Raw genomic sequence first — 26,105 nt, forward strand, 5'->3', positions numbered from 1 at the left:
GCACCTTTCTTTACTTGTGTGGTTTTAGGCAATGAGTTTTTATTGCCTTATTTTCAAACTTTATTTTGGACTTTGATAGCTGACTTATACCCTTTGAGCAGGGGACACAGCTTTTTTTTTGTTGTTGTTCTAGTATTATTGCTGGGGCTCAGGGCCTGCACTATGAATCCACTGCTCCTGGAGGCTATTTTTTTTCCCTTTTGTTGCCCTTGTTTTATCGTTGGGGCTATTATTGTTGTTGTTATTGATGTTGTTGCTATTGGATAGGACAGAGAGAAATGGGGGGAGAGAAAGATAAGACACCTGCAGACCTGCTTCACCGCTCGTGAATTGACCCCCCCTGCAGGTGGGGAGCCTCGGGCTCAAACTGGTATTCTTACACTGGTCCTTGCGCTTTGCGCCATGTGCACTTAACCCGCTGCACTACTGCCCGACCCCAGGACACGACTTTTGATGCAGACCTGTGCCCTGTTCATCTCTGCCTTCATTGGTCAAACCCATGAGTTCTGCCCTATGACTCAGAATGGTGCTGGCTGTTCTGTGTCAGCTTTCAGCTCAGAACTCTCTTTGTAGTATTTCCCCCCACCCCATCCCACAAAGTGCACTTACCTGTAGATGTGTGATTTTTCTCTCAACCTTGTGGTTGCAATGTTAAAATATTCTGGTTGATTTTTCATTGCTTTATCTAGTTGTTTCTGAGAGTGATTTTTCAGTCTCTGTTATTCCTTGACCACAATCCTAGAAGTCCCTTTAACTTGTCTTTCTATATTATATTTTCTATATTATCTACACTTTTGGGCTAAATTATTTCATTTTGTTCAGCATGTGTTTGATTAGTCACTGCGTATTGCCAGAATTATGAAGGCTTAAAGCTTGAAAAGGACATGATTGTAAGGTCCTACTGATTTCTTTTAAAATATGCTGAATGTTAATAACTTTCACCTTAAATATTTTTAGGGGGATCTTAGTATGTATAAACGAGGAAAACAAAAAGGTATTCAAAGAACTGATGAAGAAACAACTGACAATCAAGAAGGAAGCGCAGGTTAGTCTCCTTTGAGTGTGTATTTCAGTAATTTTTATTTTGTAAGATGTAGCCTTTTAAAATTTTTTATTTATTCCATTTTGTTGCCCTTGTTTTATTGTTGTAGTTATTAATTTTGTTGTTGATAACGTAGGATAGGACAGAGAGAAATGGAGAGAGGTGGGGAAGACAGAGGGGGAGAGAAAGATAGGCACCTGCAGACCTGTTTCACCGCCTATGAAGTGACTCCCCTGCAGGTGGGGAGTCGGGGGCTCGAACCGGGCTCCTTACGCCGGTCCTTGTGCTTTGCGCCACGTGTGCTTTACCCGCTGCACTACCACCCGACTCCGCCCCCCTTTTTTTTGTTTAAAGCTGTGAAGTTGTAGCATTATAGTTTGTGAGAGATTCTAGAAAAAAAATAGAAAAGCTAAAAATGATAATATGTCCTGGGAAATTATCTGGAAAAGTATTTGAAATCAAATCTAAAGCAAATGCAATAGGTTTGCTCATATAATACATTCACGGACAACACAGTCATCTTTCTACCTATTTTAGTCTTGCTGGTCTGTTTATGATTCACTACCATAATTAAGCTTTTTGCCGTGTGGAAACCGGCTTTCTGTCAGTGTATGTTGCCACAAATAGATTGTATGAGTTATATTGCCTGTGACTAATGACAGAAGGGTTGACTGGAATGGCAAGCTTAATTTTGACAAAAATTTAAAATTTTAGTTTAAGGGAAAAAGGTAAGTAGGGTGATACTAAAATTTGTCATGTTGCATTAACTTGGAAGTTTAGGTATAATACAAACTTTGCATTAATTGACAATGATCTTCAGACTTTTTTCTCATCCTACTTCCTTTCTCTCTAGTTTGTTTTTGCTTTATTTAAAGAAACTTTAGTATTTCCTGAGAGTGAAGGGAGTGATTTCAGTTGTAAAGTGTCTTTCTTGCTTATGTGAAGCCCAAGTTTAAAACCAGGCATCACTTGAGAATAACAAGATGAAACAAGAGGGATCGGGCTTAAGCACACATAGTACAAAGTGCAGGGGACCCATGCAAGGATTCAAGCCTCAGCTCCCTGCTTGCAGGAGGCGTCCACTTATGAGTAGTGAAGCAGGACTACAGGTGTCTGTCATTCTCCTCTATTTCCCCCAGGCCCCCCCCCAATTTCTCTCTGTCCTATTCTATACAGTTGGGAAAAAGGGCCGCCAGGAGCAGCAGATTTGTAGTACAGGAACTGAGCCCCAGTGATAATCCAGGAAGGAAAAAAAAAAATGAAGCAGAACAGGTGAAACAAGGCAATGGTAGAGATTGCTCCCCCTACCTTCCCCCACGAATTAAAATGGAGTGAGGAGCAGAACATGATTCACTGAGCAGAGCACACACTTAATAATTCTTGTGGACTCAGGCTTGACTATCATCACATGGGAGCACCGTGCAAAGGAGAAGCTTCATGAGTAGTGGAGCAGTGCTATGGTAACTCTTATCTCTTCCTTTGCCTGTCAACTTCTGGCTAAAGAAAGGAAAAGAAAATCCTGGAAGTGGTAAAATTACATAGATATGGATTCCTAGTGAAGCCCTGATGGCAAAAAGAGAGAGAGAGAGAGAAATAAGTTCAGTAGGTTCACTCTCTGGCATTGCACTTAAGAGTATGTGTTTGTGTATTTTTTTAAATTTCTTTCTTAGAAATTAAATACAATAGTTTGTACATGCATAACATTTCCCAGTTTTCCATATAACAGTACAACTCCCACTAGGTCCTGTCATCCTTTTTGGACCTGTATCTCTCCCCCCCCACATCAGAGTCTTTTACTTTGGTGCAGTATGCCAATTCCAGTTCAGGTCCTACTTGTGTTTTCTCTTCTGATCATGTTTTTCAACTTGTGCCTGAGAGTGAGATGATTCCATATTCATCCTTCTGTTTCTGACTTATTTCACTTAACATGATTTTTTTCGAGCTCCATCCAAGATTGGTTGAAAATGGTAAAGTCACCATTTTTAATAGCTGAATAGTATTCCATTGTGTATATATATCACAACTTGCTCAGCCACTCATCTGTTGTTGGATACCTGGTGTTTGTGTATTTAATGAATTGTGGATTTTATGAGTAATCTGTAATTTTTAATGTTTATTTTGATTGGACAGAAATTGGGAGGGGAAGGGGAGATAGGGAGATAGAGAAACCTGCAGCACTATTTCATCACTCGTGAAAGCCCCCCCCCCCCCCATTTTGGTGGGGAATGGGAGCTTCAAACTGGATCCTTGTGTATGGTATGTGTGTACTCACTTAGCCAGGTGAGTACATTACCCTGCCTCTTGTAATAATTTTTTAAGGAGTCATTTTATTTCTCTCCCAATTCTACTGTTGTTAAAATATGTTAACACTGAGGAATATCCTTCTGAAAGTTTTTTAAATTGTAGAGTCATCTGAAGAGGGGGAGGACCAAGAAGATGAAGATGATGGTGAAGATGAAGACGATGAAGATGAAGAAGATGGAGAAGAAGACAATCAGAAACGATACTATCTTAGACAGCGAAAAGCCACTGTATACTACCAGGCTCCATTGGAAAGTAAATGCTATGTATTTTTACTGTCCTTCATCTATTCTTTTTTAATTAGTGATTTGCAAAATTGTAGGGTAGTAGGGGTATAATATCACACCATTCCCACCACCAGAGTTCTTTTGTTCCCATCCCCCTCTAGTGGAAACTGCCATAGTTTTCCCAGGGTCATAGAAATAGGTTGAATAGGGAGTCAGGCGGTAGTGCAGCTGGTTAAGCGCATATGGCGCAAAGTGTAAGGACCAGCGTAAGGAGCCCGGTTCGAGCCCTTGCCTCCCCACCTGCAGGGGGGTCGCTTCACGAGCGGTGAAGCAGGTCTTCAGGTGTCTACCTTTCTCTCCCCCTCTGTCTTCCCCTCCTCTCTCCATTTCTCTCTGTCCTATCCAACAATGACATCAATAACAACAATAACTACAACAACAAAACAGCAAGTGCAACAAAAGAGAATAAGTAAATAAATATTAAAAAAAAAAAAGTTTTAACACAAACACACAAAGAGAATTTCCCCCTATTTTTATTCATTTCTATGGCCCTGCCTTCACTTCCTTTTTATAAAAAATATTTTTTATTCATTTACTATTATATATTCATATATAGAGAGAAGGGGAGGAGATAGAAACCTGTAGTACTGCCTTACTGCACATGAAGTTTTCCCCAGCAGGTGGGGACCAGGGGCATGAACCTGCATCCTTGCGTACTGTAATGTGTGCGCTTAACTGGGTGCACCACTGCCTGACCCACTGCCTTCACTTTCTTTCTAAGCCACACCTGTACCTATTACTACTTCCAGGTGACCTTTTCCTCTCACCTCTCAAGAAAAACAGCACCTGACTTCCTCAGGTATTTTCCAGGTTCTCTTCTCTCCCAATGATGGAAAAAAAAAAAAAAACAACTTAGATTCCTGCTCACAAATGGTCCAGGTTCCAACAGAATTGGGTTTTAGGGCCCCCTGGTCATCTTCCCCTAACACTTTCTCCCTCTCTGGGATTATGGGTGAAAATTTTATGAGGTGCAGAAGGTGGGAATTCTGGCTTCTATAATTGGTTTCTACAATGGACATGGGCATTTACAGCCTGTTTTTTTTTTTTTAATTTTTTAAAAAATTTATTCCTTTTTGTTGCCCATGTTTTTCTCTTGTTGTAGTTATTATTGTTGTTATTGATGTCATCATTGTTGGATAGGAAAGAGAGAAATGGAGAGAAGAGGGGAAGACAGAGAGGGGGAGAGAAAGATAGATACCTGCAGACCTGCTTTACCACTTGTGAAGCAACCCCCCTGCAGGTGGGGAGCCGGTGGCTTGAACTGGGGTGCTTACATCGGTCCTTGTGTTTTGCACCATGTGTGCTTAACCCACGGCACTACCGCCTGACTTCCCTACAGCCTGTTTCTATCTTTCCCAAGTGGGGCAGGGCTGCAGAGGTGAGGTTCCAAGACACATTGGTGAGGTCATCTGCCCAGAGAGGTCCGGATGGAATTGTAACATCTGCAGCTTGATGTCTGAAAGGTGGTAAGATGTAAAGTAGGACAAAATGCTTAATAAACATGAAACAAATAGGAATAGTATGAATGAGAATAGGGACTCCATGGTAGAAAGAATCTAGGATTTCTATTTTAGCTATGTAGGATCCTAGGAGAACAGGACTTTAGTGATCTTTGCTTGAGCTTGGTAGCTAGCATGGAGGTAGACTAAGAAATATTGTCTGGGAAGATGGTGTCAGAGTAGAGAATAGAACTTGAAAGCTGGGTTAGGGCAGAGAGTGGCTTCCAAATTTGAAAAAATATATATGAATACAATTAACTGTTTATTATATTGACTGACTGGAGCCCATGTAGACTCATTTAACAAAAGAAGGCAAGGTTATATAGCATAGTGGTTCTGTAGAGACTCATGCCTAAACCTCCAAAGTCCCAGGTTCAGTCCCCTGCACCACCATAAACCAGAGCTGAGCAGTATAGTGCTCTAGAAAAAACAAACACAGGACCCGGGATAACCTCCAAGTCTCTGTCAGTATGAATTTACAGTCCATGATCACAGCTGGGAACATCTAGGCTGTACTCATTACAAGGTCAGTTTTCCTTGAATGGCAGAGTAGGATGACTCAGCCTCCCATCAGAGTGAGGCAGTGCTTGCCATTGCTAGTTTATAGTGAGGGTAAGGCCCTAAAGAGGCCCAGTAAAAGACCTCTGATCTTATTTTTAATTTTTTTTTCAGTTGAATAGGTAGGATTACTTTTATGTTGAAGTTTTCAGTACTCACAAATAGTATATACATGCAAGACTGATAACTGTTAAGCATCAGTACCATCATAATGGTTTGTTTTGATGTTTTTGCCATACATAATCTCAACAACTAGACAAGTAATTTTAAATATGAGCATTAAAATATTATAGAGTACATGTACTAGTATTTCCATACCTTTGCTGTATTTGAAGAGTAGATTGTATCTGTTATTTGTATATCATATATTCTTTTTTTTAAGAACCTCGCCACCAGAGAAAGCCCAACATATTTTATCGTGGCCCAGCTTCTCCTGCAAGACCAAGATACCGACTATCTTCTGCAGGACCAAGAAGTCCTTACTGTAAACGAATGAGCAGGTTTGGTTCTGAAATAGTTGATTTGTAATTAAATAATTGTGGTTGTTATTGAGTTTGATTCTAGAACCTTAGGATTGTGGATATATTAGAGCAAGATTCTAGAATTGGATAAGACTGTGTATTTGGGAAATTCAGCTATATATCATTAGTGTGATAAATCTTATTATGACTTTTGCTTCCACTATAGGAATTATTAGCAACTCATATGATAAGGTAGTTTATTCCATTGATCCACAGTTGAGTAATAGAGCTACCTTTGTCTCAGTGTTTACTATATTCCTACTTTTGTGTTAAAGGACATAAACTCTTTCAGTTAATCTCTACATAAAATTATAGTATAGCTTTAGTCTTTACTTCATATTCTAGCACAGATATTTTTCTTTTTGTTATTTTTTAAATTTTTTATTTATAAAAAGGAAACTGACTAAACCATAGGATAAGAGGGGTACAACACACAATTCCCAACACCAGAACTCTGTATCCCAACTCGTCCCTTAATAGCTTTCTTATTCTTTAATCCTCTGGGAGTATGAACCCAAGGTCATTGTGGAATGCAGAAGGTTGAAGGTCTGGCTTCTATAATTGCTTCCCTGCTGAACTTGGGCATTGACTGGTCGATCCATACTCCCAGCCTGTCTCTCTTTCCCTAGTGGGGAAGCGAGCTCCAAGACACATTGGTAGGATTGTCTGTCCAGGGAAGTCTGGTTGACATCATGCTAGCATCTGGAACCTGATGGCTGAAAAGAGAGTTAACATACAAAGCCAAACAAATTGTTGACCAGTCATGGACCTAAAGGCTGGAATAGTGCAGATGAAGAGTTGGGGTGGGGGGGGAGGGTCCTCCATTTTATAGATAACTAGTAGGCATATTTTAGTTATATTTCAAAGGGCCTGTGGCTATACTAGTTTTTTTTTTTTTCCTTTTTTCCCCTGAGCCTGAAATCTGATATGCAGGTGTATGCAAGTTATTGTCTGGGGAGATGATGTAATGGCTGGAAAAAGGACCATAAAGCTGGATCAGGGAAGAGAGTAGCTCCCTACTATGGGAAAGGTGTATAAATATTGTTGACTGTAAACCCCATCAATTTGTTGTGATCTGGGGCCCATATTCAGCTTAGGAGCACAGACATTTTTCTATCCAGACATTCTGAATCACATAGCTTATAAACTGCTTATGACACTGGCCATCCTTTTCTGAATCTATTTTTTAAAATCATTTCTCTTATGTATTAGGATTTTCTTTAACTATTGAAATTATATATGAATTTCTGTTTTTCCTACATCCCAACAGTTGCTTACCTGTCATAATTAAATCCAGAGAGATAATTCTTATTTCCTGAATAGTCATCGTCCCAAGTAATAAAGGCCTTCTGTTGTAGTAGAACTTTACAGATGATGACTGCATGAATGAGAGAGCTTTTTAGTAAAGATGAGAAGAGCCAAACAGACAAACAAAAGCTGGACTTTTTATAGAAAATGATACTTTGCTAAAATTTGCCAGGAAGTCTGGTTACAGTTTCACGAGACTAAAGCTACTTGAGCAGTTCTGGCAGTGACCTCATAGAATCAAAGTATCTGATCATGTGTTGATCATGAAAGACAGTGCTTTTGAGAATATGTCTCTTCTAGGAACAGTATGAATAGTACTTGTATCCCTAGATCTTTTCATTTCATTTTTAGATTGTGAAAATTACAAGTGTACATTTTAGATTTCTTTTTCACTAGCCCTTCTTATATAGTCAAATCTTAGAAGGATGGAATGCCAAGAAGGCAAATTTGTTCTCTTAGAGCTATACAAGATGAATTGCACTTGAAGGAAGGCTGTGCTGTTTCATAGGCATCTAGCCTTTAGAATATTGTTAGACATGTTTGTTGTAGTAAAAATCAATGTCTCTAGAAAGGACTGTAAGACATATAGCTCCATGGAATACCCCATAATCACAGGTCCTAAGGCTACTGTCTTGTTTACATAATTCAAGGGACAGCAGAAGTGAGGGACTAGTTGTTACTTAAGAGATTTAATTTTGGGGGCCGGGTGGTGGCATACCTGGTTAAACGCATGTATTACAATGCACAAGGACCTGGGTTCGAGCCCCTGGTCCCCACCTGTAGGGGGAAAGCTTTACAAGTGGTGAAGCAGGGCTGCAGGTGTCTCTCTCCCCCTCTAGTACCCCCTTCCCTCTTGATTTCTGGCTGTCTCTATCCAATAAATAAAGATAATACAAATTTAAAAAAATTTTAAAAAAGATTTAATTTCTTCTCCCATCTTTAATGGGCTGTAATTGTGTTTGGAAGTTGCAGTTGTTGATTGACTGTCTCCCAAAACAGCTGCTCCATTTCACATTCTACTAAGCAATGTATAGTGTTTATTGATTACTCTTGTTATTACTTGACCTTTTGACTGTGGCTTTTTCATGGAAGAGAGCTCTGGTGGTGCTGAGGTTCAGACCTGGAGCTTCATATACGTGAAGCATGTATTCCACCACTGAGGCAATGGTGGTGCACTGGTTCAAACCTGATTCCTTCCTGCAGGAAGAAGCTTCATGAACAGTAAAGCTGTGCTGCAAGTGTGTCTTTTCTCCCTCATCCCTCTCAATTTATCCCTATCAAATAAAGAAGTAAATAAAAGTTAATTACGGGCAGGGGATAGCTTGCATAATGGTTATGCAAAGAGACTCTTATGCATGAGGTTCCACCAGGTTCAGTCCCCTACTCCACCATAAGCCAGAGCTGAGCAGTGCTCTGGTTTAAAAAAAAAAAAAAGTGGGAGTGAGTGGTAGTGCAACGCGCATGTGGTGCGAAACGCAAGGACAGGCGTAAGGATCCCGGAGCCCCTGACTCCCCACCAGCAGGGGAGTCCCTTCACAGGCGGTGAAGCAGGTCTACAGGTATCTGTCTTTCTCTCCCCTCCTCTCTCCATTTCTCTCTATCCTATTCAACATCAATAACTACAATAAAACAACAAGGGCAACAAAAGGGAAAATAAAATATTTTTTTAAAAAAGTTAATTTACCCCTGAGCTACCTCCCTAGCACCATACCTATTATCACCTATACTTTAATGTTTAAAAATAGTTGCTACTTTTTAAAATATAATTTATTTATTCCCTTTTGTTGCCCTTGTCTTTTTATTGTTGTAGTTATTGTTGTCAGATAGGACAGAGAGAAATAGAGAGAGGAGGGGAAGACGGGGAGAGAAAGATAGACACCTGCAGACCTGCTTTACCACCTGTGAAGTGACTCCCCTGCAGGTGGAGAGCTGGGTGCTCAAGCCAGGATCCTTGTGCTTTGCACCACCTGCGCTAACCCGCTGCGCTGCTGCCCGACTCCCAGTAGTTCCTACTTTAAAAGTAAACGTTGGAAGCTTTATATGAATCCATAGGTTTTTGTTTGACTATAATTTAATGAATTTGGAAATAAAAAGTTGAACATCAGTACAGGACTATATAGAATATAGATTTTTGCAGTGGGTATAAATTTGAATTACAACATTAGTGACTACTTTGATGATTGTGACTTATTTAATCTGTGAATTGCACTGGTCCTCACTGTAAAATGAGCCTATTAATATGTTGTTCAAAATTCTGCAAGCACAAAGTTCTGTTGAAATAAAAGTATTTTCAGTGAGATAGTAAAAACTTAAGAGAGTTCATGCACAATTTAATGACTATATATAACAATACTGTACTATAATCATCAAACCTAATAGAAGACTATAAATTATTCCAACCTCTGACCAAAAAAAAAACGGATAAGAGCCAGGGAGGTTGGTTGGAGGTGGCTCAGTGCTAGAGTATATATATGCTTTACTCGTATGAGACCCTGGATTCACTCCCCAGCACTGTATGATGGAGCAAACAGATAGTGAAGGAGTAAATGAGATACGTCAGACAACAGTGAACAAGTAGATATGTCAGACAGCTAGTGAAGGAGTAAATATGTAAGTGAGATAAGTCAGGCAGCTAGTAAAGGAGTAAATCAGATATGTCAGGCAGCTAATGAACAAGTAAATATGACAGACAGCTAAGTGAAGGAGTAATGAGATATGTCAGACAGCTTTATTTGACTTTTCTTAAATTTCTTTATTGGGGAATTAATGTTTTATATTCAACAGTAAATACAATAGTTTATACATGCATAATATTTCCCAGTTTCCCATATAACAATACAACCCCCTCTAGGTCTTCTTGTCATCCTTCTTGGACTGTATTCTCCCCCACACACCCACTCTAGAGTCTTTTACTTTGCAATACTACAATTCCAGTTGAAGTCCTACATGTATTTTCTCTTCTGATCTTGTTTTTCAACTTCTGCCTGAGAGTGAGATGATCCCATATTCATCCTTCTGTTTCTGACTTATTTCACTTAACATGAATTTTTCAAGGTCCATCCAAGATGGGCTGAAAACAGTGAACTCACCATTTTTTATAGCTGAGTAGTATTCCATTGTGTATATATACCACAACTTGCTCAGCCACTCATCTGTTGTTGGACATATGGGTTGCTTCCAGGTTTTAGCTATTACAAATTGTGCTGCTAAGAACATATGTGTATACAGATCTTTTTGGATGGATATGTTGGGTTCCTTAGGATGTATCCCCAGGAGAGGAATTGCAGGGTCATAGGGTAGGTCCATTTCTAGCCTTCTGAGAGTTCTCCAGACTGTTCTCCACAGAGCTTGGACCAATTGACATTCCCACCAGCAGTGTAGGAGGGTTCCTTTGACCCCATAACCTCTACAGCATTTGCTACTGTTACCTTTTCCTGTGAGAATGTATGACATTTTTTCATGTGTTTCTTGGCCTTTTGGATCTCTTCTGTGGTGAATATTCTGTCAATGTCCTCCCCCCATTTTTGGAATGGGTTATTTGTTGTCTTGTTGTTGAGTTTGGCAAGCTCTTTATATATTCTGGTTATTAGCCCCTTGTCTGATGTATGGCATATAAAGATCTTCTCCCATTCTGTGAGGGGTCTCTTGGTTTGGGTAGTAGTTTCTTTAGCTGTGCAGAAACTTTTTAATTTGATGTAGTCACATAGGTTTATGCTTGTCTTAGTCTTGTTTGTAGTTGGATTCATTTCATTGAAGATGTCTTTAAAATGTATGTGGAAAAGGGTTCTGCCAATATTTTCCTCTAAGTATCTGATAGTTTGTGTTCTAACATCCAAGTCCTTGATCCACTTGGAATTTACTTTTTTATTTGGTAAAATATAGTGGTTCATTCTTCTGCATGTTTCAACCCACTTTTTCCAACACCATTTGTTGAAGAGACTCTGCTTTCCCCATTTAATAGTCTGGGCACTTTTGTCAATGATTAAATGTCCGTAGGTGTGGAGGCTTACTTCTGGGCTCTCAGTTCTGTTCCACTGGTCAGTATGTCTGTTCATATTTCAGTACCAAGCAGTTTTGATGACAACAACCCTTTAGTACAATTTGAGATCTGGGAGTGTGATGCCTCTGGTTCTGTTCCTTCTTCTCAAGATTGTTTTGGCAATTCTAGGTCTTTTCTGGTTCCACATAAACATTTGTAGCATTTGTTCTATTCTCCTAAAAAATGTGGTTGGGATCTTGATGGGGATAGCATTAAATTTGTAGATGGCTCTGGGTAGGATATTCATTTTGATGGTCTTAATACTTCTAACCCGTGAACATGGAATATCTTTCCACTTCTTGTGTCTTTTTCAATTGCCTTGAGTAGTGGTTCATCATTTTCAGTGTATAAGGCATTCACTTCTTTGATTAGGTTTACTCCTAGATATTTTATTGTTTTAGTTGCTATAGTAAAAGGAATTAATTTCTGGATTTCAATTTCTACCTTAGTGTTTGCATAGAGGAATGCCACTTACTTTTGAATGTCAATTTTGTAGCCTGACACCGTACTGTATTTCCTGATGATTTCCAAAAGTTTCCTGCTGGATTCCTTAGGTTTTTCTATGTATGCTATCATGTCATCTGCAAATAGGGAGAGTTTGACTTCTTCTCTTCCATTCTGTATCCCTTTAATTCCCTGCTCTTGCCTGATTGCTATGGCAAGAACTTCCAACACTATGTTGAATAGTAATGGTGATAGTGGGCAGCCCTGTCTAGTACCTGATCTGAGGGGAAATGCTTCCAGTTTTTCACCATTGAGTATGATGTTGGCTGTAGGTTTTCTATATATAGATTCCATTATCTTCAGGAATTTTCCATCTGTTCCCATTTTTTGTAGTGTTTTGATTATAAAGGGATGTTGTATTTTGTCAAAGGCTTTCTCTGCATCTATTGATATGACCATGTGGTTTTTGGTCTTGCTTTTGTTGATGTGGTGGATCACATTGATTGATTTATGTATATTAAACCAACCTTGCATGCCTGGGATAAACCCCACTTGGTCATGATGAACAATCTTTTAAATATACTGCTATATCCAGTTGGCTAGAATTTTGTTCAATATTTTAGCATCTATGTTCATCAGAGATACTGGTCTATGGTTTTCTTTTTTGGTTGTGTCCCTGTCTGCTTTTGGTATCAGAGTGATGTTGCCTTCATAGAAGCTGGAAGGGAGTAGTCCAGTGTCTTCAATCTTCTGGAAGACTTAAAAATAGAGGTATTAGTTCTTCTTTGAAGGTTTTGTAGAATTCATTTGTAAAACCATCTGGTCCAGGACTTTTATTCTTGGGAAGGTTTTTGATAACTGTTTCAATTTCATTAGCTGTGATGGGCCTGTTCATGTTGTCTACTTCCTCTTTACTTAGTTTTGGAAGTTGGTAGGTATCTAGGAAATCTTCCATTTCTTCCAGGTTCTCTAGCTTGGTTATATATAATAGCCTCGCATGATATGCTGAGTTTCTGTGGAGTCTGTTGTGATATCTCCTCTTTCATTTATGATCCGATTTATTTGGTTCTTCTCCCTTTTTTGTTTTATGAGTCTGGCAAAAGGTTTGTTTGTTCACTCTTTGGAAGAACTAACATTTACTTACTTTAATCTTTTGTATGGTTTTCTTATTTTCAATGTTATTTATTTCTGTCCTAACTTTAGTTATTTCTGTCCTTCTGGTTGCTTTAGGGTTCCTTTGTTCTTCTTCTAGTTTTTTAAGATGTGCAGTCAGGCTGTTTTTTTTTGTGCTTATTCTTGTTTTCCTAATGTGTGCTTATATGGGTATGAAATTCCCTCTCAGTAGTGCCTTACCTGTGTCTCAAATATTTTGATAGCTTGTGTCTTCATTTTCATTGAACTCTCGAAACATTTTGATTTCTTCCTTAATTTCCTTTTTGACCCAGTAGTTGTTAAGTAGTGTACTGTTGAGCTTCCACATTTTGGGACTGTTCCTAATCTTTTGTTGATTGTTAATTGTTAGTTTAATTCCACTGTGGTCTGAGAATATGCTGTCAGACAGCTATTAAAGGAGTAAATATGTAAGTGAGATATGTCAGGCAGCTATTAAAGGAGTAAGTGAGATATGTCAGGCAGCTAGTAAAGGAGTAAATGAGATATGTCAGGCAGCTAGTGAAAGAATAAATGAGATGTGTCAGGCAGCTAGTGAGTGAGTAAGTATGTCAGAAAGCTAGTAAAGGAGTGAGATAAGTCAGGCAGCTAGTGAGCGAGTAAATATGTTAGACAGCTAGTAAGGGAGTAAATGAGATATGTTAAACACTTTGTACAAGAAACAGTAAATGTTAATATTTTTCCTTAGATAAAAAGTTTTTTTTTTCCTTTAAAAAATTATCTTTTTTCTTTTTTTTTTTTTAAAGGACAGAGAAATTGAGAGGGGCTAAGGGAGTTAGGGGTGGGGAGAGAGACATATAGACATCTGCAGACCGTCAGAACTTGTGAAGCTTCCCCCATGCAGGTTGGGACTGGAGAATTGAACCAAGGTCCTTGCACATGGTAATGTGAATTCAACTACCACCTAGTCCCTGAAGTTAGTCTTAGTGAATCACATGACTCTAAGGTAGGACATCTTTGTAATAGTAATGATGATATTAAATAAGTTTGTTCTTAGAAAATTTTAGACTGGTGACCCAGAGGTGGTGCAATGGTTAGAGTGATCGCATTGCAAGTCTGAGCTCTCAATTTCAGTCCCTAGCAGGACATATGCCAGAGCAGTGCTCTGGTTCTCTTTTTATCTCTTCCACTCCATCTATCTCTCCCTCTCTCATTAGTAAGTAAATTTTTATAGTAAAATAGAATTGAAGATTGATAGCTTTCATTTCACACAGATCATAAAAACTATATTTGAGTAATTGGGTGAAGTATTACTTTATTGCTTGTTTGCTGTGTTTATACAAATCTTATCTAAAAATCACTGAGGCCATTTGTGTTTCAAATTGTGGAGAGGGGCACTTTTCTATAACAACATCATGAATATATATTTTTATTATTGTCTATTTATTTATTGGATAGAGACATCCAGAAATCGAGAAAGTAGGGGGAGATAGAGAGGGAGGGAGACAGAGAGACACCTGCAGCCCTGCTTCACCAACTTGGAAAGGTTTTCCTCCTATAGGTGGAGACTGGGAGATCGAACCCTGGTCCTTGCACATTGTAATTTGTATGCTCAACCAGGTGTGCCACCACCTAGGCCCTCTGCATGAACTTCTCTGAGGGGTGTCTGGACCAACAAAGCATAGGCAAATATGTTAATTTGGATAATCATAAACAATTTAAATAGGCAATTATAAATTGCTTTATGGTGTTTCAGATCATAATTTGCTAAGTGAATAATAGAAAAGTATGTTATTAGAACTTTGAGCTAAAAGATGCTGGATATACACTTTGCAGTGAACCGTTCATGTTTTTAGAAATAGGTACTTACTGTAGTTGCATTCTAACCCAGAAAAGGCCATTTAGGTCTTGAAACAATACAGTGATTAAAGGTTTTCCCAGCTAGTCTTTACTTTTGTAGATCTTTTGCAACTGTCCAAAGGTTTGTAGCACTTGGAATCTTGTCTAATACTGCTAGCCAACCTAAGAATTTGAAGATTTTTTTGATATTGAGAAAATTGAGACTGAAATGAGTATATATATATATATATGATGTATGAGATATATATATATATATATATACATATATATCATACACACATATATACTTATATACAGCTGTTACATGGCAGTTGTGAATTTACAGTTGATTTCTTTGAATACGTTTATTCTTTACTGGTGACTTTCTAGCATTTAAAAAATTTTTTTAAATATTATTTATTTTTCCCTTTTGTTGCCCTTGTTTTTTATTGTTGTAGTTATTATTGTTGTTATTGATGTCATCGTTGTCAGGACAGAGAGAAATGGAGAGAGGAGGGGAAGACAGAGGGAGAGAGAAAGATAGACACTTGCAGACCTGCTTCACTACTTGTGAAGTGACTCCTTTGCAGGTGGGGAGGCAGGGGCTTGAACTGGGATCTTTATGCCGGTCCTTGAGCTTCATGCCATGTGTGCTTAGCTCGCTGTGCTACCGCCCGACTTCCACTTTCTAGCATTTTTTAACCGTTCTTACTATGTGTATTTAACCTGGTACGCCACTGTTCACCCACCCCCTTTCAGCCCTTCTTAATCAGAATTCTCATTTTCCTTTACATTTTATTAGGCATTTCAAAAGATAACTCCCTTGGCAAATATGAGAATTGATGTAGTATGATGTGGGATATTGTTTTTAAAGTTGCAGTCCTGGGGCCAGGATATGATTCACTCAGTAGAGCACATACTTTGCGATGTGTAAGTCCCTAGTCATGACATGGGTGTACCATGCAAAAGTGGAAGCTTCACAGATGGTGCTATGGTGTGTCTCTCGCCATCCTTCTCTGCCATCCATCTCTCTACCTGGGAAAGCAAATCCACTGGACCATGGAGTCATATAGGTACAAAGCCCCAGGGAAGCACTCTCGGCAAACTTAAAAAACAATCAAAGTGAAAAAAAAATGCAGTCCCAAAGATTCTAATATGCTCTTGATTCCGTTTTTTTTTTTTCCTCTTTGAGAATAACTCATTTAGGGGGCTGGGTGGTGGCGCACCCAGTTATGTGGCGCACACATAGTACTACATACTACGTACAAGGAGCTGGGTTCAAGCCCCCCACAACCCACCTGCGGGGGAACACTTCAAAGCAGTGAAAGCAGGTCTGCAGGTGTCTTATCTCCCCTCCCCTCTCAATTTCTCTCTGTCCTATCAAAAGTGAAGAAGGGGAAAAAAAGGCCACCAGAAGTGGTGGATTCCGTAGTGCCAGCACTAAGCCCCAGCAACCGGAGGCAAAAAAGAATAAGTGATTGGTTTGGATCCTGCCAAAACCAATCAAAACCAATTCACTAACTTGTAAATTACAAGTTTGTGAATTAGCCTCTTCTCTTTTCCTCTGTTACCCAAGTCTTCTGTTCCATTCACAAGATCTAGCCAGTACCATTTACTTGATTCGTTTAGCAAAGTGTAGTAATATTTTTTTTTATTCTCTTGTTGCCCTTGTTTTTTATTGTTGTAGTTATTATTGTTGTTGTTGTTGTTGGATAGGACAGAGAGAAATGGAGAGAGGAGGGGAAGACAGAGAGGGAGAGAGAAAGATAGACACCTGCAGACCTGCTTCACCGCTTGTAAAGCAACTCCCCTGCAGGTGGGGAGCTGGGGTCTCGAACCAGGATCCTTGCGCTTTGTGCCACCTGCGCTTAACCTGCTGTGCTACGACCTGACTCCCATAATGTAGTAATTTTATAATAACCCTTTTAGGATCATGGGTATTTCTGGTTTTTGTGTCTTACCCTTTCCCCTGCTTTCTTCGATCATGATTTCTGTTTTCCTCTTAAGGCGAAGGCATGCTATCCACAGTAGTGATTCTACATCTTCTTCCTCTTCAGAAGATGAACACTTTGAGAGGAGAAGGAAAAGAAGTCGTAATAGAGCAATTAACAGGTATGTGTCATATTGAGGCTTTTATACTACCACTACCAGCATTTATTTACTTTTTTTTTTTGTAAATGATGAGAAATACAGATAGTTTTTTAATATATACAGCTGTTAATGTACAAATCTAAATTCCATCTTGTATGAACTATCTGTAGTTGAACCTAATAAGTAAGTAGCTAGACCATATGTTTTCTTTTTTTTTTTTAAAGTCTTTTATTTATTTTATTTTTGAGAGAGATGCAGAGAGAGAAAGACAGAGAGAAACACCAGAGCACTGCTCAGCTCTGGCTTATGGTGGTGCGGGGGATTGAACCTGGGACTGCGGAGCCTCACCATGAGAGCCTCTTTGCATAACCATTATGCTATTTACCCCCACCTGACCATATGTTTTCATAGTTGGTATTTGACAAACACTAGCTTGAGGGAGAATGGTACTTAATTGACACTAAATTGAGAAAATAGCTTTTTTCATTTCAAACATATTTTCTGTATATAGTAATATTTCTTTATTATAGAACGTTTAAAGAAATCTGAAGTGGTCCAGGAGGTGGTGCAATAGATAAAGCATTGGACTCTCAAGCATGAGGTCTTGAGTTCAATCCCCGGCAGCACATGGTTCTTTCTCTCTCTCCTCCTATCTTTTTCATTAATAAATAACATCTTTAAAAAAAAGAAAAAGAGGGAGTCAAGCGGTAGTGCAGCGGGTTAAGCGCAGGTGGCACAAAGCTCAAGGACCGCTGTAAGGATCCCAGTTGAGACCCCGGCTCCCCACCTGCAGGGGAGTCATTTCACAAGCAGAAAAGCTAGTGTCTGTCTTCCTCTCTCCCTCTCTGTCTTCCCCATCTCTCTCCATTTCTCTCTGTTCTATCTAACAACGACATCAATAACAATAACAACAACAATATTAACTACAATAAAAAACAAGGACGGGGCCGGGTGGTGGCGCACTTGTTTGGGCACACATGTTACAATGCTCAAGGACCCAGCTTCAAGCTCCCAGTCCCCACCTTCAGGGGGAAAGCTTTGCAAGTGATGAAGCGTGGCTACAGGTGTCTCCCTCTCTATCCCTACCCTCTCGATTTCTGGCTGTCTCTATCCAATAAATAAAGATAATAAAATTTTAAAAAGGGGAACAAAAAGGGAATAAATAAATAAAATATTAAAAAAGAAAAAGAAAACTGAAGGTTATTTCATTATTTCTTTTATTGTGAAGGTTTACATATGCTAAGCAACTCATTTAATTACACAGTAGTTATATGACATTGCGTAGGATAACGATGCTTGCTGTTTTGCAGATATGAATAGACAATGTAGTAACAGTGGGGCACCTAGTTAAGGGCAAACATTACAGTGCACAAGGACCCAGGTTCAAGTTCCTGGTCCCCATCTGCAGGGGGACAGCTTCATGAGTGGTGAAATAAGGCTGCAAGTTTCTCTGTCTCTTTTCCTTTATCTCCCCCTCCCTTCTCAATGCCTTTCTGTTTCTCCAATAATAATTTAATTAAAAAGAAACAATGGGCAGTCGGGCGGTAGCACAGTGGGCTAAACACAGGTGGCACAAAGCGCAAGGACCGGCATAAAGAACCCAGTTCGAGCCCCTGGCTCCCCACCTGCAGGGGAATTGCTTCACAAGCAGTGAAGCAGGTCTGCAGGTGTCTTATCTTTTTCTCCCCCTCTCTGTCTTCCCCTCCTCTCTCTATTTCTCTCTGTCCTAGCAACAACATCAGTAACAACAATAATAACTACAGCAATAAAACAAGGACAACAAAAGGGAATAAATAAATAATTTTAAAAATCTTTTTTTTTTAAAAAAAAAGATAATGTATCAATTAACATACTATTCTTAGTGTGAAAAACGGTGTTTGGTGAATCAATTTGAAAAGGCATGCAAACCAACCATATTTAGTATCCTATTTTTCATATCCTAAATTATTGATAAATTTTTTTAATTCATATTAACAAGAGACTAGAGCACTGCTCAGCTCTAGTTTATGGTGATGCCAAGTGTTAAACCTGGAACCTCCCAGGATCAGGCATGAAAATACAGCCCCTGGGAGTTGGGTGGTAGCGCAGCGGGTTAAGCTCACGTGGCTCAAAGCGCAAGGACCAGCATAAGGATCCCAGTTCGAGCCTCCAGCTCCCCACCTGCAAGGGAGTCACTTCACAGGTGGTGAAGCAGGTCTGCAGGTGTCTATCTTTCTCTCCCCATCTCTGTCTTCCTCTTCTCTCTCCATTTCTCTCTGTCCTATCCAATAACAATGACATCTATAACTACAACAACAATGAAAAACAAGGGCAACAAAAGGTAAAATAAATAAGAGAAAAAGAAAATTCTGCCCCTGTCCTAAATCTACCTTTTTCATATTTGATCTACCTTATTTAGTGTGGTACCCACTAGCTACTTGTAGCAGATTTTTGAGTACTTGAAATAAGAGGCAGTCTGAACTGAAGATGAGTAAGTTCTTTTTTCAGGTTTACTATTTAACTTACTCTGTAAGAAGTAGACTGAGGAGAGATGCTAGAGCACCATTCTGGTTTACACTGTGCTAGGAATTGAACTCTGGACCATAGGCTTATAAGTCTAAAGCTCTACCACTGTTCTATTACCTGGGCCACAATAGTTTAAATTCTTATAAAATATATACCTTTGAATTTCAGGGATTTAATACTCCAAAAAGGTCAAATATATTAATGTGAAAGATATTGCTGTATGTGGAAATTGATAATATCAGAAAAGTTAAGATTCACTATTTTGTGTGACTAATAGAAAATCCAGAATTACTTTCTGGCTTACATTTCATCTTTGCCTTCTTTCATAGAGATGTATATCTTACCCTGTGAATTTTACATTATATGCATTTCTATTAAAATTATTTTAGTGGTCCAGGAGGTGGTGCAGTGGATAAAGCATTGGACTCTCAGGCATGAGGTCCTGAGTTCAATCCTCGGCAGCACACATACCAGAATAATGTCTGGTTCTTTCTCTCTCTCCTCCTTTTTCATTAATAAATAAAATATATTTTAAAAATTATTTTAAATGTGCCCTTCTAAAAAGGCAAAATGTAACAATTGTCCTAGTTCCATCCTCCCTGCCCCCCAGCACTGCCCAGCTCTGGTTTACTGTGGCACTGGGCATTCACCTCTGACATTTGCTACCTCAGTCTTTTTGCATTACCATTCTGTCTCCCTAGCCCACTCTTAAGTTAGATTTTACAGTGTAAGTGTAAGGAATTTGGGATTAGCAAGACTTGTAACTTGACTGAGCATGGTGTTATTTTACTTGTATTCGATTTTCTTTCTTTTATATTCCAGCTGTGGAATGAGCAAGTTATGGTGGATATACTTTTTTTTTTTTTTTTTGAAACTCCAGAGTTGTCGCAGTGGATCGGTGCTAGCACTATGAATCCACTGCCCTGGTGGCCAGTTTTTCCTTTTTACTGGCTGAGACAGAAATCAAGAGAGGAGGGAGAGGGAGAGAGAAAGATAGACACCTGCAGACCTGCTTCACCACTCGTGAAGCTCCCCCTTATAGGTGAGGAGTCAGAGGCTCATACCCAGAAGTGCTTAACTGGGTGTGCCACCGCCTGGCCCCCTAGATAGACTCAAAATCTGTCATGACTGTTTTTGAAAGTTCTTAGAAAACTAATGATTATTCTTATTTGAACAGATTGATATGGATGCAGATGCTGGTGGATGCAAAATATTTTGCTACTTGGTATTATAGTAAAGTCATTGCAAGTCCAAATATACACTCCTCTGATTTGATTCCTGACTCTGCCACTTACTAGCTTGTACTGGCCCTGGAAATGATAGTTAACCTTTCTGTGCCTTTGTTTCCTTTTAAAATAGGAGAAATAGTAATTCCTATCATAAAATTTGTGAGAATTCAACAGATTATACATGTAAAGCACCTAAAACTAAAGTGAGGTCTGCCAGTTGGTAGATAATATATGTGAGGCATATTTAATATACTATGTGAAATATTTGCCCTAACTTTTTTGTGGTGCCATAAGATCTTGAAAAGTGACATTTTTATATGATTACATTGATAGTTCACATTCTTCAATGTACATTACTTTACCACACCCTCTACCAAAGTTCAATACCCTTTCACCAAAAGTCTCTAGATCACTTCTGCCCTTGCAAGCCAATCTTCCCACCTGAACTCTGGTAACCTGTTTTGCAATTTTAGTTCATATATTTATCTTCATCGGATTTTGCTTGCTTTCTTTTTAAAAAGATTTTTAAATAATATTTTAATATTTATTTTCCCTTTTGTTGCCCTTGTTTTATTGTTGTAGTTATTATTATTGTTGTTATTGATGTCGTTATTGGATAGCACAGAGAGAAATGGAGAGAGGAGGGGGAGAGAAAGATAAGACAACTGCAGACCTGCTTCACCACCTGTGAAGTGATTCCGCTGCAGGTGGGGAGCCAGGGGCTTGGGGCTTAAACCTGGATCTTTACTCCGGTCCTTGCAATTTGTGTCATCTGTTTAACCCGCTGCGCTACCACCCGACTCCCTTCTTTTTCCTTTTTTTTTTTATATTCTGTGACTGAGGTTGTTTTACATTTTCATTTTATGCAAGACCCTTTAGTATTTTGTGTAGGACTGTTTTAGTGGTAATGATCATTTTCCTTTAGTTAGTTGTTCTTTGTCTGAAATTATCACATTCCTATAGTTGTTGTGTGATTTTTCTTTTTTAATTGTGGGTCAGTGCTTTACGGTGTAATCATTGATATATGCATACAGTTTCATTATATATCCCAGGCCCCCAAGATTTTTCTTCCTTCCCTCCCTCACCCTCTTTCCCCAGAGTCCTTTACTTTTGTGCAATACATGTGGTCCAACCAGTTTTCTCTGTCCCTATTTATTAAGTCCCGCTAATAAGTGAGATCACTTGGTATTTGTCTTTCTCTTTTTGGCTTATCTCAATATGATGCTCCTCAAGTTCTATCCAAGAGGTAGTCAGTCACTCATTTGGGAGATCAGGATTGCTTCCAGGTTCTTGGAATTACAAATCATGCTGCTATTAACATAGATATACATACATCTCCTATGAGAGCTGTTTTTGTTGCCTTTGGGTAAATCCTCAGGAGAAGAATTACTGAGTTGTAGAGCTCTACTAGTTCCATGAAAAACTCTTAGTCACTCATCAAACCTGACTGATAAGCTAGCAGGATAACATATTCTTCGGTGGATGTGCTGCCCATTTAAAACTTTGAATATCTGACCAGTCCTTCCTAGCCATTACTTCTAGTTGAGAAATCAGCTAATAGTCATATGGAATTTCCCTTATCAGTGACTCTTTGTTTTTCTCTAGAAACCTTTAATTGTTCCCATTGTAGTTACTTGCTTTGGTAAGCTTAGGTTTGAATTTGGGTTGGGGGCAGTTCTCGCTAGTTTCCCAAATTTAAAGGTCTCCCCTTAGTTTGGGAAAATTCTTGACTAATATTTCTTCTTTGCTAATACAAAACCTATTCCATTTTCTTCTCTCCTCTGTCACCCTTATGGTATGAATGCTGTTCCTTTTGATACTACCTCATAACTTACTTTTTTTATAATTTATTTTTGAAAACTTTATTTATTTGTTGAATAGAGACAGCCAGAAATCGAGAATGTAAGAACAAATAGGGAGAGAGACACCTGCAGCACTGTTTTCACCACTCACAAAGCTTTCCCCCTGCAGGTGGGGACCAAGAACTCAAACCTGGGTCCTTGTACAATGTAGCATGTGTGTTCATTCAACCGGGTTTACCACTACCAAGCCCCTTGTTATTATTTAACTTTATTTTATTGGATAGGACAGAGAAATTTAGAGGAAAAAAGGAGATAGAGGGAGGGAGAGAGACAGACACTTCTTCACCTCTTGTTAATCTTTTCCCCTGCAAGTAGGGACTGGGGCTTGAACCCAGATCCTTGCCCACTGTAATGTAATTTAACCAGGGGTGCCACTACTCAGCCCCTCAGAATTCTTTTTTTAAATTTATTTAAGATTTTATTTATTTATTAATGAGAAAGATAGAAGGAGAGAAAGAACCAGATATCACTCTGGTTGGTACATGTGCTGCTGGGGATTGAACTCGGGACCTCTTGCTTGAGAATCTAATACTTTATCCACTACACCACTTCCCAGACCACTCTCATAATTCTTTTAGAATTGCTTTTATCTTTTTTTCTTTTTAATGGATTTTCTTGATAACTTCCTCTCCCCTCTTCTCTCCAGCTCACCATTTCAACACTTGACCTGTTTTTCTGTTGGTAGATAACTCTGTTGAAAATTTTTTTTTTGTTCTGCTATTGTATTTATCTCTCATTTGTGTTAGAACCTATTTTATGCTTTTTCTGAAATTTTCTTTCACTGAACTTTTAGTACCTTGGTGAGTGTCCTGAGGGCCTTGGCTTTGTTTTTTTTTTTTTTTTTTTTTTTTTTGGAAGCTTACATAGTTCTGTTGAATTTGGAGTTTTTAGTCTTCTTACTCTGGTAGTCTGCAAAACCTGGACCCAGGACTATCTGTGTTTGAACTTAGTGGGAGACCTGAAAGTTGATTGCTAGTGCTCAGTAGCCACTAGAGTAATGTGCTCCCACTCGCCAGGCTAGAGTTCAGTATGTTAGAGATCTCTTCTGCTTGTGGTTTGTTGTAGGATAAGGGCTTATGTCTTCCTGGGATAAAGTTTTTCTTTTTCTTATACTACTACCCCAAGCCCCCTGCCTGACTACAGATCTTTCTGGTTTTTTTTTTTTTTTTTTTTTACTAGAGCACTGCTCAGCTCTGGCTTATAATGGTCCTGGGGATTGAACCTGGGACTTTGGAGCCTCAGGCATAACTTTTTTGCATGACCATTATGCTCTCTACTCCCACCCCTGATCTTTTTGTTTCTACGGTGTTATTCCACATATTGTGGTCTTGGCTATTGATACTTGGAAAGGTACACAGACCTTGTGTTAGTATGCCATGTTGGCCCCATTGGGAAAATTTATTTTTTAAATTTTAATGGCAATATTCCAATGGAGGAATTTGATCTCTTAAATTTTTTTTCCTTTTTAAATAGATGCCTTCCTCTAAATTTTCGGAAAGATGAACTAAAAGGAATTTATAAAGATCGAATAAAAATTGGAGCAAGCCTTGCCGATGTTGATCCAATGCAACTCGATTCTTCAGTAAGTACTCTCTTGAAATGTGTGCTTGATCTATATTCCTGTTCCTTTGGTTGGTGTGTATGTGTGTGTTGCCATGGTCTCACGTATGCATGGTTTCATTCAGAGTTTCATTGAGAGAGATTTCTTTCTGACTTCCTTCAGAGAGAAAGATAACCACAGCTCAAAGCTTCCCCATGTGCTGTGGCACATGTGTTGTGGGGCTGGAGCTTGAACCTGGACTGCATTCAGGACAAGCACATGCCCTAGTCAGTGTACTCTCTAGTCCCTGTTCTTTAACTTATTGTTTATTTGTTAGATGCTGACTATGAATTCAGAGCCTTGGATATGCTTAGTACCACCACTGAGGAGCTTTCTCTGTCCATATTTGTCATTCTTTCTCTGAAGAATAAAGAGACACCATAGTGTCTGTCCTCACTATGGATAGCTCCCCACCCCAACTTGTTCCTCCTCTTTATTTTCTAATATTTTTTTATTTGATTATTTTGTATAGAGCGAGAGAAATTGAGAGGAAAGTGAAAAGGAGAGAGACACCACTCATGAAACTTGAACTGGGATCCTTGCACACTATAGCGTGTTTGTTCAGTCAGATGCGCCACCACCTGGCCCCTGAATAACTTTTCTATCCACAGTGTTATAGTGTAGTTCAAAAGCTCTAGCCCAGGAGCTCACACAGCAGGGCATGGATTCATTCCACTGTGTGAACAATCTTCTAGTGTGTGCCTTTGTTTTTTGTTTTACCACAATATTGTTCATTTCTGGTTTATGCTATTGCTAGAAATTGAACCTGATAGACTTTGAAGCCTTTGATAGACTTTGAAGCATGAAAATCTTTTTGCATAACCCTTATTCAAATTTCCTTCCCTTAGTTTTCTTTTTGAATATTTTTATTTATTATTGGATAGAGACAGAGAAATTGAGAAGGGAGGGGGGATAGAGAGACACCTGTAGCCCTGCTTCATCACTTGTGAAGCTATCCCCCTGCAGTTTTAATCTAGTTTTGAAGTTCAAAATGAAACCAAGTTGGTTTTGTGTGTGTGTGTTTTGTACAGAAAATAATTTTATTGAAAGCCTCTTAAAATGCATACTTTACAGAACAGCTCAGTATTTCCAAACCTGGTGGGCTGGAAGGTTATGTCATGTTTTTAAGATATTAAAAACCTTTTCAGACATTTATCTTAGTAAATCTTCAAACTCAGCTAAGATGCTACTTGCTACTCAGTTGACTGTGTGGGTTTGATACAACTTGGGGTTAGAGTGACATTTTAATTTATAGTCAAAACCCAAAAATGTCAATGTTTCCCTTCTGTTACCAGGTACGCTTTGATAGTGTTGGTGGCTTATCTAATCATATTGCAGCTCTAAAAGAAATGGTGGTATTTCCATTACTTTACCCAGAGGTCTTTGAAAAGTTCAAAATTCAGCCTCCAAGGTAATCTAATTATATATTTTATTTTAGCTAAAATCTGCACTAATATGTTATTTAGAAAATGTTGCTTCTCTGTTGAATAAACATTTTATTTTGTTTATCTCCAGGTCTCCAGGGTTTCACTGCAAGGGAGGCAGAGAGAGAGAGAGTAAAAGACACCTAAGCTTCCTCTAGTATTGGGGGGAGGGGGGCTGTCTCAAACCTGAGTTGTAATTCTAGCAAAGCATTACACTATCCATGTATTTTTTTGGCTCCAGTTTTTTTTTTTTTCTTTTAATGCATTGTCAGAGAATGAGCCAGAGCTTCTCTCATATGCACCCTCCCCCCTTTTTTCTGACTCTTGTATGTTTTAAAAGAAGGCAGGTGAAGAAAGACCATAGCAACACTCTACCACACATTGTGCTTCCCACTGGTGCTGTTCATGGTCCTCCCATAGACCTCACTCACAGAAGGCATATGTTC

General features: G+C 38.9%; 1 protein-coding gene across 3 annotated transcripts in view; it reads left to right on the forward strand.

Annotated features, from left to right (window-relative positions):
- The window catches only part of ATAD2 (ATPase family AAA domain containing 2), a 94,860-nt gene that overhangs the window by 23,190 nt on the left and 45,565 nt on the right, over positions 1 to 26,105 (forward strand). For all 3 annotated transcript variants that reach the window (XM_060195474.1, XM_060195467.1, XM_060195481.1), the window contains exons 6-11: positions 958 to 1,045; positions 3,449 to 3,598; positions 6,070 to 6,187; positions 16,956 to 17,060; positions 24,109 to 24,217; positions 25,531 to 25,646. In XM_060195474.1, coding sequence (XP_060051457.1) covers positions 958 to 1,045; positions 3,449 to 3,598; positions 6,070 to 6,187; positions 16,956 to 17,060; positions 24,109 to 24,217; positions 25,531 to 25,646 — 686 coding nt within the window. The remainder of the gene's footprint in view (positions 1 to 957; positions 1,046 to 3,448; positions 3,599 to 6,069; positions 6,188 to 16,955; positions 17,061 to 24,108; positions 24,218 to 25,530; positions 25,647 to 26,105) is intronic.

The sequence above is a fragment of the Erinaceus europaeus genome, chromosome 1 (assembly GCF_950295315.1).
Source record: "Erinaceus europaeus chromosome 1, mEriEur2.1, whole genome shotgun sequence".
Lineage (NCBI taxonomy): Eukaryota > Metazoa > Chordata > Mammalia > Eulipotyphla > Erinaceidae > Erinaceus > Erinaceus europaeus.